General features: G+C 38.9%; 1 protein-coding gene across 1 annotated transcript in view; it reads right to left on the bottom strand.

Moving 5' to 3' along the window:
• ABCA13 (ATP binding cassette subfamily A member 13) overlaps window positions 1-16,404 on the bottom strand; it is a 458,452-nt gene that overhangs the window by 155,286 nt on the left and 286,762 nt on the right. The window contains exons 37-38 of the mRNA XM_075557314.1: window positions 12,927-13,113; window positions 12,149-12,398 (exon numbers count right to left, since the gene is read on the bottom strand). Of these exons, the coding sequence (XP_075413429.1) occupies window positions 12,149-12,398; window positions 12,927-13,113 (437 nt within the window). The remainder of the gene's footprint in view (window positions 1-12,148; window positions 12,399-12,926; window positions 13,114-16,404) is intronic.

The following is a 16,404-nucleotide window of genomic DNA, read 5'->3' as shown; positions in this document are numbered from 1 at the left end:
CAATGAGTACAAGAAGGAAGAAATGGTTCTAGAACTGATCACTGTGATGATTATACAACTCTTGTATGACTACATCATTAAAGTGTATGATATGTGAATTACGTGTCAATAAATTATTTTTAATTAAAAAAAATAAAAATAGACCATATGTTAGGCCACAAAGCGATCCTCAATGGATTTGAAAATATCAAAAGGCATTGTTTCATATCACAGTGTTATAAAATTAGAAATCAGCAATAAAAGAGCAAGAGAAAACAAACAAAAACATGAATACTTAATAAAATCCTGCTTTAAAAACTACTGGGCAAAATAGAAATTAAAAAATAAAATGTTAAAAATTCCCTGAAATGAGCTACAATGAAAACACAAGATATCAAAATATTTGAGAATCAGCAAAAGTAGGGCACACAGCACAATTTTTAGCAATAAATAAATGCCCATATCAAAAAAGAAGAAATTATGAACATTTAAAACTTATTCCAACATCTCCAACAATTGAAAAATAGGCAATAGAGAAGCCTACGGTAATAATAAGAACAGAAATAATAAAGATCAGGGTTGAAATTAATGAAGCAGAAAACAACAAAACAATAGAACGAATCCATAAGATAAACAATTGGTGCTTTGAAAAGATTAATAAAATCAACAAGTCTTTTATAAATCTATCAGAGGAAAGGAGAAGATTTTAAAACCACGTGTAAGAAATGGAACAGGCAACAGATGCAAGTGAAATAGAGATGAGTTTGCACAGTGAACGGTGGCCTGGCACTACCATCTATTTACTACGTTAGCGCCTGCCTTCCTGTACTATGACATGTGTCAACCAGGTAAGTGTGGGTTTGCCATTGCGAATGAAGATTATTGAAAATTTTGCCCTATCACCAATCATCATTATTTGTAAATAGTTGTTTAAGTGTTTAATCTGTGAAAATCAACAATTCATGAATGGCAGTTCATATTTGGCCTATATTCAAGTAATTTCCTTTTCTCAACAGTGTTTTAAATTCTCTATTGTATAAATTAATGACATTATCATAGAATTCCCTTATGCCCAATGGGGATGATTGATAATGCTCTCTAACATAGCATTGCAATACACGAATGTTTGGGAAGGGTTAGTAAAGGAAACAGAGAGAGGTAGGAGAATAAGGAATGCTAATTTGTTCAGATGGGAACCAATGACATAAAAAATGTGCATGAACCATAGAATGGAAAACTTATCTGGTGTCTGTACCTCATCCAATTCATAATTAAAAGAAAAAAACATTATTTTTTTAAAGATTCTAGATAGAAAAATGTTCCCTCAAGGGAAACATCCAAATCAGACATCATGCCTAGAAACTAAAAGATCTCTCATGAAAACTCAAAGGACTAACATCTATCAACAGCTGGGTGAGAAAAATGGCACCCAGAGAAGGTGATAATAAGTAGATAATATTGCAGAAGCAAGGCAGATAGTGACACCTTTATAAGGTTCACCACATACCTGATATGAAAAAGACACTGGGGAAACAAACAAACAAACAAACACAATTCTAATCCAAACTTGAAAACGTGAGATAAATTGAGGATGCATAGATGGAAAGGAAACAAATGTTCATCATAATAACTTTTCTACATGCTAGACTTCAGGTCAAAGCCTTCTTAAACACACCCTAATTTGACTCTGCAATGGCCTTAGTAGAAAGCGCCTTGTCGCACAGGAGTTAAGTGATCAGCTGCCAATGAAAAGTTTGGCAATTTGAACCCGTCAGCATTTCTGTGGGAAAATGATGGGGCAATCTGTGTCCATGAAGATTTCCAGCCTTGGAAAGCCTTTAGGCGCAGTTCTACTTTGTTCTACAGATGCACTACGAGTCAGAATTGACTTGACAGCAATGAGTTTAACATATGTATAGTCACATGTAGTTAGCAAGCCTACAGACACATAAAAAACTAGATATATGAGGTTCAGTAGAGTAATAGGTTACAAAAAAGATCCTAGAACTTAAAGGTGTATACTGCATGAAGCATGACAACATAATTATAGGTGATAATCATCTCAGATGAATGATACTGGTCTGAAACATTGTGGTGGGTATCATTGATTCAGCTCCATCTAATAGTGACACTATGCGCGCAGTACAGCTGTCCATGGGGTTTCCTAGGCTGAATCTTTAGGTAACAAAAACACCAGGTTTTTCTCCAACTAAGTTGATGGTAGATGCCTAATGTCAGCCTTTGGGCTAGCAGTTATGTGCTTAATAGGTCCCTACTTGTAAACTTAATAAATAAATAATTAGAATGCATTTAGATCAGAGGCAGATGATAGACCACCAGGATTAGTACTGGTTTGGTGGTAGAATTGTCCCCATTCACATAGGAGACTTGGGTTCAATTCCTACCCAGGGCACTTTATGCAAAGCTACCTGGTAATGAAGGCTTGTGTATTGCTCTGATTCAAAGCAGGTCTTAAGAGAGCATCCAGCCTAAGAGGATTAGGAAGAACAACTTAATGATCTGCTTCCAAAAATTAGCTAATAAAATTCTATGAATCACAAAGAGGTAGCCCACAACTTATCATGGGGGTGGTGCAGGACCATGTGACATTGCCTCCTGTGGTGAATGAAGATTCCATCGATCAGGAACCAAGTTGCAACAGCTAATGACAAATATAGATTATTGTTATATTCCTAGATCTCATATTTTTAATAATGCTAAGTATACTACTAAAACCAAGTGAAACAACAGACAAAATTGGTCTCTGTGACCCAATGTATATGTCTGAAACCGGAGATCACGCAGGAGGAAACAAAACATCCTCAGTGTTTTGGTTTTAGTCATTAATCATGAAATATAGTGTATTGAAAACCCTGGGAAGTGTTTGAAGAAAAGTAATTCGTTTACTTTGCTAAAAAATTCAATTAATCAAAGCATAGACATGGACTCACTTTTATGACATAAAGTATGATCTTCTGTGGAATACTGCTCCAGGAAAAAAATGTGGGCAAATCCTATTATAAACTGATTAAGGCAAAAATCATTCATGCTTCCATTACAGATTGCAACACACTTTAAGAAAACCCAAATCCTCACACCTAGACCAACACAACGTCATGATAAACAGAGAAAAGATCAAAGTGGCCAAGGACTTCATCTTGCTTACATTCACAATTAATATTCAAGGCAGCAGCAGTCAAGAAGCCCAATGGGGAAAGTGGGGCACAGGGCATCTTTGAAGTGCTAAAGAGTCAGGATGTCACTTGGAGGAGGAAGGCGAGCCTGGGCCGATCCATGGTGTTCTCAATTGTCTGATATGCTTGTGGGAGTGGATCCTTCAATAAGGGAGACCAAAGAAGGAGCAGTGAAGTTGAATTATGGTACTTAAAATAATATGGAAAATAGCGTGGGCCACCAGAAGAACAAACAAATGTGTCTTGGATAACTGGAGTGCTCCTTGGAAACAAGGATGGGAAGCCTTCATTCATCTCACATACTTGGGACCTGTTGTCAGGAGACACCAGTCCCTGGAGAAGTACATGATACTTGGTAATGCAGAGCAGTGGACAGAAAGAGGAAGCGCCTCGATGAGATGGACTACCACAATGGGCTCCAACATAACAATTGTGAGGATGCCACACCACCAGGTTGTGTCCTGTTCTGCTGTGCATGGGTTTGCTGCGTTAGAACCAACTTAACAGCACCTAACAATGACAGTGTCCCCATTAATTTTCTTAGCAGAATATCATCTATTCTAGTTAGAAGGTCTTCTCTATTCTACTTAGAAGGTCTAATGGCTGAGCCCTAAGACATAAAGACCTTCCTAGGATACCCACACTGCTCTTCACTCATTCATCGTCCTCGACAGGAGGAAACATTTTGTCCTACTTGCCTAGAAGACATCTCTTTATTACACAAGAATCAGTTTGGATTCCACAGTTGCTAAATTTCATCGTGTCACTCTCAGCTAAGTCTAACCAGTAGGTAGAGTTTGGGGGCAGCCTCTCCGTCATACACCTACATATACCATACTGTTATCAGACTTCATTGCCCTGGTCTTCATTATCAGAGATGCTGGTGGTTTCAAACTGTCAACCTTGAGGATTGCGGCTGCTGGAGAAAGACTGGACTGTCTACTCCAATAAAAAGTTACAGTCTGGGAAATCCACGGGGAGTCAGCATTGACTTGATAACAACGTTATTTGAAAACTGAGAGAATGCGTCTGCAACCAATCACTGATTCCAGAGGCACTTCATATGGAATGTGCCTGTGCATGCGTGAACTGGAGCCCTCGTAGCTATACCTTTTTATTTACTTCAATGTAACAGCGCATGAGAGTTGCTCAGACGTGGTACGAAATGGGATTTGCCCACATTTGAGACATCAACATTATCAACAGGGAAAGCCATAGATAGCAAGTTCAGGAGGAAAGTCATACAATGGAAAGAGCGTTGTTGCTTTGGGAATCATTCTCACACTGAGATCTGGATCATAATGATCAGGCTCAACATAGTCGGGTGATCGTATACTTCATCATTTTTTGTTGGAAGTGAAGTGAATCATTCTTGATATATAAATCAAGGCAATAGGAGCTGTCTCCTGACACAAACAAGCCACGTGTTCATCGTAAATAGAGAACAGCCAGTGTACAAAGGAAAGGCCGTAGGTCCCTGACAAGAAGATTTCAATTAGTTAGAAAAGGAGCATAACCAACACCCTCTATTGTTTATGTCCCAAAAATAGGAAATGTAAGTCAAAGAAAAAAACACCCTTTCCTTTCTATGAATGCTCTATGGTCGCTTCTTGTTTATTTCTTCATAACTAACTAGACTATTATTCTAATAAAATCAAAGTTTGTCCTTCCTATTTACTCTAGAACTGAAGCATTAAAAATAAGGAAGACTCAATGTAGTCAAGATGTCAGTTCTGCCCAAGGCACTATATAAGTTTCATGCCATCCCAATACAATTACCCTCATCTTTCTCCAAAGAATTGGAAAAACTAATTACCAACTTCATATGATGAGGGAAGAAGCCCAAATTAGCAGAGAACTCCTCAAGAAGAAGGACACAGTGGGCGGGCTTGCTTAACCTGACTTTAGCACATGTTATACAGCCAAAGTTGTCAAAGCCGCATGGTATTGGTACAATGAAAGATACTCAGATAAATAGGAGCGAACTGAAAACCCATAAATAAAATCATCAGCATACAGACAACTGATCTTTGATAAGAACTCAAAAAATACCAAGTGAGAAGTGGATGCCCTCTCCAACAAGTGGTGCTAGAAAAAATGGATATGTACCCACAGAAAAAGTAAGCAAGACCCTTATCTCACTCCATGAACAAGAATAAACTCAAGGTGGGTCACAAGCCTTGAGGTAAAATCCCAAAGTATTAGGGCCATTGATGAGGGAATTGGGACAAACCTGAGAACATTGGCACAGGGATCACATAGGCTATCAGAAATAGGGAAGGACACAAATACAGATGAGTAACAAATTGACAAATGGAATATGCTTAAGATAAGTCACCTGTGTACATAGAAATAATTCACAAAGAGAGTAATAAGAGAGTCCACAGACTGGGAAAACATCTTTAGCAATGACACATCGGACCTTATTACTAAATCTACAATACTCTAAAACTACAAAAAACTAAAAAAATGAATTGCCCACTGAGGAGATGGGCAAATGACCTGAACAGAAGTTTCACAGAGTCTGAAATCTGAATGGCCAACAAATATATGAGAAAATGTTCCCTATCATTAGCCATAAGAGAAATGCAAATTAAAACAACAATGAGGTACCACCTAATACCCTCAAAGGTAGCCCAATTCAAAAAATCAGAAAGCAACAAGTGTTGGAGGGGCTGTGGGGAGACAGGAACTCTCATCCACTGCTGGTGGACCTGTAGTTATGTACAGCCACTATGGAAATCAACTTGGCGATATCTAAAACACATACGCAGAAGAGGCAAGAAACAAACCACAGCCAGACATCTGTGCTCCAGTGTTCATCGTGGCACAGTTCACAATCGCAAGGAGTTGGAAACAACCCAAATTTCCATCAACAGATGAGTGGATTAAAAAAAACAACAGTGGTACATACATCCAATGGAGTACTATGCACCCCTAAAAAGCAGTGATGAACGCATGAAGCACATTGCTGCATGGGAAGAACTGGAGGAAATTATGCTTAACCAAATAAGCCAAGCACACAAGAACAAGTACAACATAAATCCATGGAGGTAAGTTTAAAAATACAAAAGGGGCATAGGGAAAAAAGCTCCCATTTACATATATTCCTGAGGTGAGGTTGAGGTAGCATGGCAGGGCTACACCAAATCCAAGGATACATATGGTAGCCAACTAAAACAGGGGGTCGGCATAGGTAGCAGGGGAACACAGCAATAACCCGCCCAAGGGGAGCGTGTTGGTTATATCTTCACAAGGAAAGAGGGACCCAGACTTCAAGCCAGTGCTCGGATATGTGAGTGCAACGTACCAGCACGAAGCAGGGAACCAACAGAGAGGTCTGAGGGGCTGGCCCCAATCCCAACTACATGGACAGTACCCCTTCCCCCAGAAGAATTTACTTCAGAGGACAGCACTGAAGCTACAGCTCAGGGAGAGGAACATGTCTGATCAGAGCACACAGGAGCAAATGAAGGTGGAGGAAGAGAGAGTGGAGCACATCCTGGCCCACCAAGTCCTGAGGAGGGTATTCCTGTTCAGAGAGGACCATAGGGCCGGCCCAACTACGTCCCTCACTGACCCATAGTGCTACAGGGACAATACTGGAGACACAGTGAGGGAATTGTGCCCAATCTGACCCCACCACACTGAGATGAAACACTTAAGGGCATGCAAGAGAACAGCAAGGGGTACAGAGCAATGAAGTCCCTAGGGAATACCAAAGATAGCCTTTGGGGCCAGGGCATGACACCCCATCAGACTGGACCAGAAAACACTCCTAGAGGTCAACAAACAGACCTTGAACTAAGTTGGACTTTGTTGTTGTTTTGTTTTGTTGCTTTGTTTTGTTCTGTCTTGGTCTTGTGCATATAATTATCTCTATCCAGAAAACATAGGCGGGATAAATAATCTGGAGGAGAAAACAATGGAACCAATGGTTCAGGGAGTGGACAGGAGAGGGAGAGGAGGGGGAAAGAGAGTGAGTGTTAACAAACTCAAGGAGAAGGGAACAACCAGTGATGTGAAATAGATGGCAAGGAGGGTGGAGGAGGCCTGATAAGGCTTGATCAAAGGCAATGTAACTAAGAAGAATTACTGAAACCCAAATGAAGGCTGAGCATGATAATGGGACAAGAGGAAAGTAAAAGGAAATAGAGGAAAGAACTAGGAGGCAAAGGCATTTATAGAGGTCTAAATACATGCATGTACATAAATATATTTATATATGATGATGGGGAAATAGATCTATATACATATATTTATAGGTTTACTATTAAGGTAGCAGATGGACACTACTCAAGTAATCCCTCAACACCAGAACACTTTGTTCAATTAAACTGGCATTCTATGATACTCACCTTCCTGACATGATCGCTGAAGACAAAGCAAGTGCATAAGCAAATGTGGTGGAGAAAGCTGCTGGTGCCCAGCTATCAAAAGATATAGTGTCTGGGTCTTAAAGGCTTGAAGCTAAACAAGTGGCAATCTAGCTCAGAAGCAACAAAGCCCACATGGAAGAAGCACACCAGCTTATGTGACCACGAGGTGTTAAAGGGATCAGGTATCAGACATCAAAGAACAAAAATATCATATCATTGACAATGAGGGGCAGTGCACAGTGGGGACCCAAAGTCCATCTGTAGTCAACTGGACATCCCCTTGCAGAAAGGTCGCAGGGAGGAGACGAGCCAGTCGGGGTGCAGTAGAGCACAGATGGAACATACAACTTTCCTCTAGTTCTTTAATCCTTCCTCCCCGCCAACTATCATGACTCCAATTCCACCTTACAAATCTAACTAGACTAGAACATGTACATGGGTACAGATAAGAGTTGGAAACACAGGGAATCCATGACAAGTAAACCCCTGAGAGTAGCCATACCAGGAGGGGAAGGGGAAGGTCGGGGGCAGAAAGTGGGGAACCAATTACAATGATCTAGCTATAGCCCCTCCCTGGGGGATAGACAACAGAAATGTGGGTAAAGGGAGACATCAGACAGTGTAAGAAATGAAACAAAAGTAATAATCTATAAATTATCAAGGGTTCATGAGGGAGGGAGGGTGGGGAGGGAAGGAGAATACATGAGGAGCTTATATTTGGGACAAGAGTTCAAGTAAAAATAAAATGTTTTGAGAATGAGGATGGCAACAAATATACAAATGTGCTTGACACAACGGATGTCTGTATGGATTGTGATAAGATATGAACCTTTCCCCAATACATTATTTATTAAAATTAAAAAATAAAAACAATAGCAGATAGAAAAAAATGAATTTGTTGGTTACTTCAATGACTATTCCAAAATAGAAATAAACATGCTGAAAGGGTAGCCAGACTAGGGACATGTTCAAATTAACTTTAGTTTAATAGTACCCATTCATATAAGTCAAAATATTTTTTAATGTAATAAAGGTCAAATTTTTAATCATAAAGTATGGGACATATGGTATTTATGATGCAAGACATACCACATCTCATGACAGATGGAATTGCACCTGAAAGGATAAGTATCGGAATCAGATATGTAGACGGCTCAGCTTAATGATGTGAGCACACTTGTGAGAAATGGGTACAAATACATGAAACATGACTTCAAAGAGTGACTCAAAAATAGAAGAACATATTGAGATCTGTAATTCTAACATTCAAAGTCATTTTAGAATGTACTACGTCAAATAAAAATTAAAACTGAGAGCACATAAAATGCTTTTGAATTTATAATGTTGTATTTTTTGAATATAACTTAGAGCTATGTTGTATAAAAGAGTATCATTAAAATGGTATATAACTCCTCCAAGAACAGCGGTGAGAGTGGCGATGCCTGGAGGGTGGAGGGAATGTGGGGTAGAAAGGGGGAACTGATAACAAGAATCTACCTATAGCCTCCTCCCTGGGGGAGGGACAGCAGAGAAGAAGGCAGGGGGAAATGTAGGACAGTGTAATTTATGACAAAATAATAATAATTTATGAATGATGAAGGATTCATGAGGGAGGGGGGAGTGGGGAGGGAGGGGGAAAATGAACAGCAGACATTAAGGGCTGAAGTAGAAGGCAAATGTTTTGAGAATGATGATGGCAACAAATGTACATATGTTCTTGACACAATGGATGGATGGATGCATTGTGATAACAATTGTATGAGCCCCAATAAAATGACTACTAAATAAATAAATAGGATGGTAGAATAACTACATGAAACACTACAACAGTTCCAAATTGTTTTCAGGTTAAAAAAGAATTACAAAAATTAAAATGCAGTAAAAAAGCAAGTGGCTGTTTAGAATTGATAGAAAGGGGTATCCAGGAAGTGAACAGCATGTAGAAAAACTGTCACCAGCCTTAGAAGGATAAAGAGATGGGGTTGGGGGTGGGGATGGGGAGACAAGAGCTCATCAGAAGCAAGCGACAGTGTGGGACTTATACAGGATATAGATGACATTTAATATGTTTGAATAAAGTAAATTTTAATAGCTAAAATATAACTATAGTTGGGCTCAATAAAAATATAAAAGCTGCCTAATAAAGCAATGAGATACTAGTCTAAAATATATAAAGCACAAATTAGAGTTTTTTTTAAAAAAAGGCTTTCTCTGTCCATGAATGAGTAATAGGAATTTGAGTCTGATTATTCATACATGTGTGTCTACGACCTCAAACCATAGTTGGCACAGAGTAGTACACAATAAATGCTTGTAGAATAGAAGAATTAATCACTTTATGAAACTATACATTTTTACCACTTATAAGGGAAATTAGCCATCTCAGCCTTTAACAGAAATACAATTAGATTCCTTACTTCAAGGATGGCAAAACTTCACCTTGCTTTGGAAAGAGCAATTGCTAGAAACAGACATCATGTTTCATAGAATTGAGAGTCAGCAAAAACAACAACAACAACAACAAAAAGATAGCCCTTAACAAGTTAGGTAAACATGACATCCATAAATACAGACACCATTATGCCAACAATTATAATTCACTCTACTATAAACTAAGTTGCCATAAGTTGGAACCACTTTGAAAAAATGATGGATTTTGAATGATTAATAAAAATATTCATAAGCATTACCTATGACAGCGTAACATTCTAAACAAATAAAATAACAAACTTCTGTGTGCCACAAAATAGAGATTATTTTTGGAAATAATAATAGGACCTCAATATAATATACTATTGCACTATCCTCAAAAGGTATGATGTAGGCATACTGATTCACAAGAACAGTTATGCATATACATTAATTGACAAATCACACCACAAAAAATATTAGTTTGATCATTTTTAAAATACAAAAAGTCCATGAAATTAAATGTAATATACTGTGATGCTGTGTGGAAGATTATGAACCAATATGCCTACGGTGTATATATCTGGTAAAATAATATGTAATTATGTATTCCTTTTTTTATTACATGAGTTTTGTATATTTCCTTCAAGAAACATATTTAATATATTTTATTTCTAAAAAGCTCTAAGTAGTTGCAGAAGAATAACACTAGCCAGAATTGAAGCATCAGCAGATACTCTCATATAACTATGTTAATTTTAAACATTTCAAAAAAGAAGGATGAGAGGAAGGAAATAAAATATGTTGCCAGAAAGACTTGAAAAATCGGTTAAGGGCATAATATTTGAGAGAGATGTGCATGCATTTCTGTAAACAGGATTATTGTAAGATTTCACTCTTAAAACCAGACCCTATGCAAATTAAAAATGCAGAGGGGAAAATATATTTAAAGGAAAGGCAAAGAAACAAATTACATATGTCTGTGTCTATATTTATTTAAAGCTAATTCCAAATTATATTCCATTTTAAGTTACATGTATATTAGCATTCGTTGACTAGCTTATTACATTTTTAAAATGTATTGACAAAGCAGAGCGAGTATTGTCTTCGTAGTTGTCCAGACCATGAAATATCTCAGTCACAAATAAAGAGTCTGCAGTCACTAATAAGGAGTTCCTGGGATCCAGTAATCCTGTCTTCCTGAAAATGGGAATAACGGCAGGAAAAACTGCATTTTCACAGTAGCAGTGCCTGCTAAGAGAGGCAGAGCGATGGTAACTCCTGCCATACAGCAGGCAGTCCCGTGTCCTGAGACAGCAATTAAATGGAATCAGGAGCAAGCCAAATTCCGGGAGAGAGGGGGTTGCTGTTTCAGTTCCACAGTCAAGTATCTGGGACCGAAGACCCATACGGCTCTGAGAACTTCTGGTGGCAAAAGCCAGGATGGTCAGAATTTATTGACAACACAATGTGATCTAAACTGATATTAAAAAGTTTATAGTCTTTATGGATAACTGCTGCCTGAAGACCATCTTTTGAAGGTATCATAAAAGATATAATTTCTATACTTTCAAAAAATACTAGAAGTTATGAATTCTGGAAACTTACGACCCTATCAGTTCCTACTGTGGACTTGTACATATTGGGCCCTTTGCGTATCAGCCCATGGTGCCGTGTCACTCTGACAGAGCAGGGGATCCTGAGGCCGGAGGAGGCCCAGTGTGCCCAGAGACACGCAGGAGACAAGCCCTGTACTTTCTGTCCTATGGAGTCTCCCAATAAGACTAGCCCTGAATGCAGCAAGAGCTTCTCGAAGGTTACTCCTATTAACTCAAGCAAAAATAGAAACAACAACACTGCCATCAAGTCAATTACAGCTCATAGGGAAAAGTAGAAGTGCTCCTCGGGTCCCCTACTGTAAATATTTATGAGGATAGCCCGTCTTTCTCCTGTGGATGGGCTGTGGATTTGAACCACTAAGCTTGCAATTATCAGCTCAGCTTATAAACCAATGTGCCACTGGGTCATCAGTACTTCTTTATTAACTCATACGTCTAAAACAATGAAAATCACATTTATATTTTTCCCTTTGGAAATTTTAAAATACACAAAATCTTCAAAAGTGTCAAGGTGACTTCTATTCATAAGCTCTCCTGAAATTATTTTGAAGACAAAAAAGCAACTTACCTATAAAAATATGCTTCTGCCCTCTCATAATGGCCAGGTGCCAATTTGAGGGGAGGGTACTTGATGGCCAAAGGTCTCACCATGAATAAACCCATGGCCAAGGCCACAAAAAGGACAGGTAGCAGCAGGTCCGATAGCGTGCCTCTCCAGGCCCGGAGAGTGTGGAGCAGCCTCTTCCTCAGGAGAGCAGCCATCTGTGAGCCAAGCAGCTGTGTACCCCGTGCAAGCACCACCTTCCTGGGAGGCTCACCTGCAGCAAGAAGATGGAACAATGGGAAGAACTTTATAAAATCAAGAGTCATAACACAGGTCACAGAAAATGAGAACATCCCTGTTTATTAAAAGGAACACACCTGGGTCTCTGTGTAGACATGCTCTATAAAGGTAATTTATGTGCCAATACAAGTAAACATCAAGAACAAAATATCTCACTGTGTATCGATCTGGTCTTGCTTTTGAAAGGAAAAGCATGGGTGTGAAAGAATGAAGAGAAAGGGTCCCTTGTTTAAGTTTATTGGTTAAAATAATATCGTATGCATTCACACCAATATTCCTGTCTCAAAGCCAAAAGAATAGCAAGTTTTGCTCTCCTCCCCGATGTTTATCATCAGAACAGGGCAGTCCTTCGTGGGGTTCTGCCTCTGTTTCTCTTGGTATCTCCTCTCTTCTTTCCTCTGTGTTCTTAACCTGAGGCCCTTTCTGAGAAAGCTTAAGGAACAAGATTGGGGGAAGAGCCATTGCAGGTACCTTTCCTTTATTCTGCCCCACCCTTCAGTACCCAGGGCACTTTGCAGCTTCAATTTGCATGTCAAGAGTGCCACAGGTAACGGTGAGCCCAGCACAGCCTTTATGTGATGTCTAACTTTGGTGTCTAACTCTAATTCATCCCTCAGTCCAGGAATCCTCAACTCTTTGTGCTTTTCTTTCTCTACTCTTGTGAGCACAGAGTAATTCTGAAGATAGCTCTCAGCAATCAGAGATTAAAATTACGCTTAAACGTAAAATGTAAGCTGGGCTTATATCAATGTATGGACCATCCTGAGTGATCATTTGGTGATTCCATGCAAATCTCGGTAAACCAGTACAAATTTAAGCCACCTGCCACCCATGAAAAGTTGTTGAAAGTGACCTTTTATGCACAGTGCTTTGCAGAGATGTCAGGAGAATAAAAAGAAGCAGGCCCGTAATTACGATCCTAAACTCTGCCTAAAGGGGAGAGTACAGCTTGATCGATCAGCTGTATCAATAGTTTATCCAGTGATTCACTCTAAATTATTCCAGAAAATCCAATATAAAATGTATTAAAAGAAAATTGGTCTGATAACAGAACAGATGTATTAAATTGATTTTACAGTTCATAAACACCAAACTGAAATACAATAAAGAGAAAAACAGTGTCCCAGTTTGAGGAAACAAAGGAAAGCATTTTTTTAATGCCACATGTTGAAAGTAACTTATTTGCCATAGCACCACTAACAGATGTGTAAAAGCAGAGTTAGGAATAAAAGTGTCTATCTGAGATAACTCTTCATTTATCAGACATTTAGGGAGTGTGTGGCAGACCCTGGTTTCTGTCATCATCGACAGGTAGTTGTAAAAATATACACCAAGAACCTTGATCGGTATAGCCAATGTTTTATTAGAGATGGACATTGCTCAAACATCGATAAGAGAAGACAGAATTTAAAATATTTAGAGGGATAAATCAGAAAGCAGTCACAATCAAAGGGTCATTAAGGTAAACATCCATAAGAGTTTGCAGGTAGACTAGAAAATGTGGATAGTATAAAAGGGCAAAGGAAAAGGGCAAAGTATAAAATAAAAAGGAATGTGGAATAGTCTGTGAATTCCTCTACGAGGGACTAGAGTAAGTAGTATTTGTGTGGAATGTGTTGTGAGTTGAGAGTTAAAAGCCCTCGAAAGTCACGTCATGAAACAGCATGTTAGTCCTCTGGAGGCTTACAGATTCTGTCTCAGGCTGAAGAAACGCAATCCACAAGTCAAGTGACTAGACATGAGTATCATTATGCTATATGAGTAGATCTCTAATGAGAGTAGTGTATAATATAATTAGAACCATGGTTTCTAAAGCAAGGTGTATATCAGACTCATTCAGGCACCTTTTAAAAAAAAATGGAGATCTCCAGGTCTTATGTAGAATCAGAACTACTGTCTTTAGAAGTGTGTGTACATGTGTGTTTGCATGTGTGCGTGTCTATATTTCGCTTCTTATTGTAAAATTACAGATAATATAACATTTGCTAATTCATCATCTTTGATATACACAATGCAGTGACACCAATTATAATACTATGTAATTGTGCAATTATCACCAATAGCTGTATATTTTCTAACACCATAAAAAGTAACCCAATGATTCCTAAACAGTAAATCCCCATTCTCCCTCACTCTCATCCCTGGTAAACACGATTAATGTCTGTTCTCAAAATGCTTGACTATTCAACTTACATGATATTAGTGAGTTCATAATACATATAAATATATCCTGTTATGACTAATTTATTTCACTTAACATAATGTTCACATCCATGTTTGAGCATGTAATTTTCAATAACTTTCTAGGATATCCCAATGCTCAGCTAGCTGAGTTGTTGAGGCCACAACTTTGTTTGATGAAGGGTGACATATATGACTCTCTCAAAACAGTTTTTACATTAACATATGTAGAGATTTCACTGCTAGGAAGGATTATTTATTAAATTTCATAAGTATAAATATATACACCAAACACTGTCAGGATTGTACTCTGTGGTGGCGTGTGTGTGACTGTGATGCTGGAAGCGATGACACAGGTGTTTCAAATGAACTCAGGTCTTCCAAGTGAATGCTTTTCAGTGGACCTTCCAGACTGAGAGCAGACAATGTAGAAGGAGGCTGTCCACTTTGGTGGAAGTAGCCACTGAAAATCTCATGCATAGCTTCAAACCGTTGTCATATTTTGAAGGTCTAATAAATGGAAAAATAATATTGTTGGAGATAGTGCCAGAGGATGGGCCTCCTCCAGTCAGAAAGCACTCAAAATGTGACTGAGATGCTTTCTCAGCATGGAGTTGACCATGGTGACATGAAAAGAGCAAATCCCGTGGGAGCGGCGCCCTCGGGATCTTCATTGGCCGATGGGGCACAACTTGAGGTGAGAATAAACAACTGCATAAATCTAGTCATTGACACTTGGAATGTATGACATCTGAATCTAGGAAACTTAGAAGTGGCCAAAAATAAAATTGATGTTTATTTAAATACCAATATCCTATGCATTCAGGAGGTGACATTAACTGGCATTGGCCATTTTGAATCAGAAGATCATATGGTTTACTATGCCAGGACGGCACAATCAAGAGCAATGTGTTCATTTTCAAAAAGGACATTTCAAAACCAATCATGAAGCACAATGCTGTCTGTGATAGATTTATATCTATCCACCATCAAAGTTATGCACCAATCCCTCTCTTTCGTGCCTTCCTCTTTTCTCTGCCTCTCTGCTTTATAAAGCATGATGTCCTTTCTCAGGAATTGGTCGCTCCTGACAATATGTTCGTATTATGTAAGACAAAGTGTCACTATCCTTGCCTCTCAGGAGGACACTGGCCCTACTTCTTCCGAGACAGAAAGGGTGGACCTTTCAGCAGCCCCTGGTGCTTACTAGTCCCTTCACCAGCACCGCAATTCAAAAGCATCAATTCTTCCGAAAGTTTCTTTACTCACTGCTCAACTTTCACATGGATATGGGGCAATGGAAGCACCATGGCTGTGCTCAGGCGTGCCTTACTCCTTGAAGTAACATTCTTTTTTCCCAGTACTCTAAAGAGCTCTTGTGCAACCGATTTCCATAATGCAGTGCATCTTTTGATCTCTTGACTGCTGCTTCCGTGAGCATGGCTTGTGGATCCAAGCAAGGCAAAATCTTTGACAACGTTAATTTTTGTCTCCATTCATCATGATGTACCTATAGGTGTGCAGCAGGGTTGTAGCCTCTCCCATGATTATTCAAGCTGTATGCTATGCGAATCATCATAAAAGCTGCAGTACAAGAGGAAGAATGTGGCACAGGGATTGGAGGAAAGCTTATTAACAACCTTCGAGATGCAGATGACACAAACGTCTTTGCTAAAGGTGAGAAAGACTTGAGGCATTTGCACATGAAGATCAAAGATAACAACTCAGTGTAACGAAGATCAAAATCCTAAAAAATGGACCCAAGCCATTTATTTTAATTGCCTCCAATGCATGTGAAA

This window comes from Tenrec ecaudatus, chromosome 9 (genome assembly GCF_050624435.1).
Source record: "Tenrec ecaudatus isolate mTenEca1 chromosome 9, mTenEca1.hap1, whole genome shotgun sequence".
Classification (NCBI taxonomy): Eukaryota; Metazoa; Chordata; class Mammalia; order Afrosoricida; family Tenrecidae; genus Tenrec; species Tenrec ecaudatus.
This window is presented reverse-complemented; position numbering and strand designations above follow the sequence as displayed.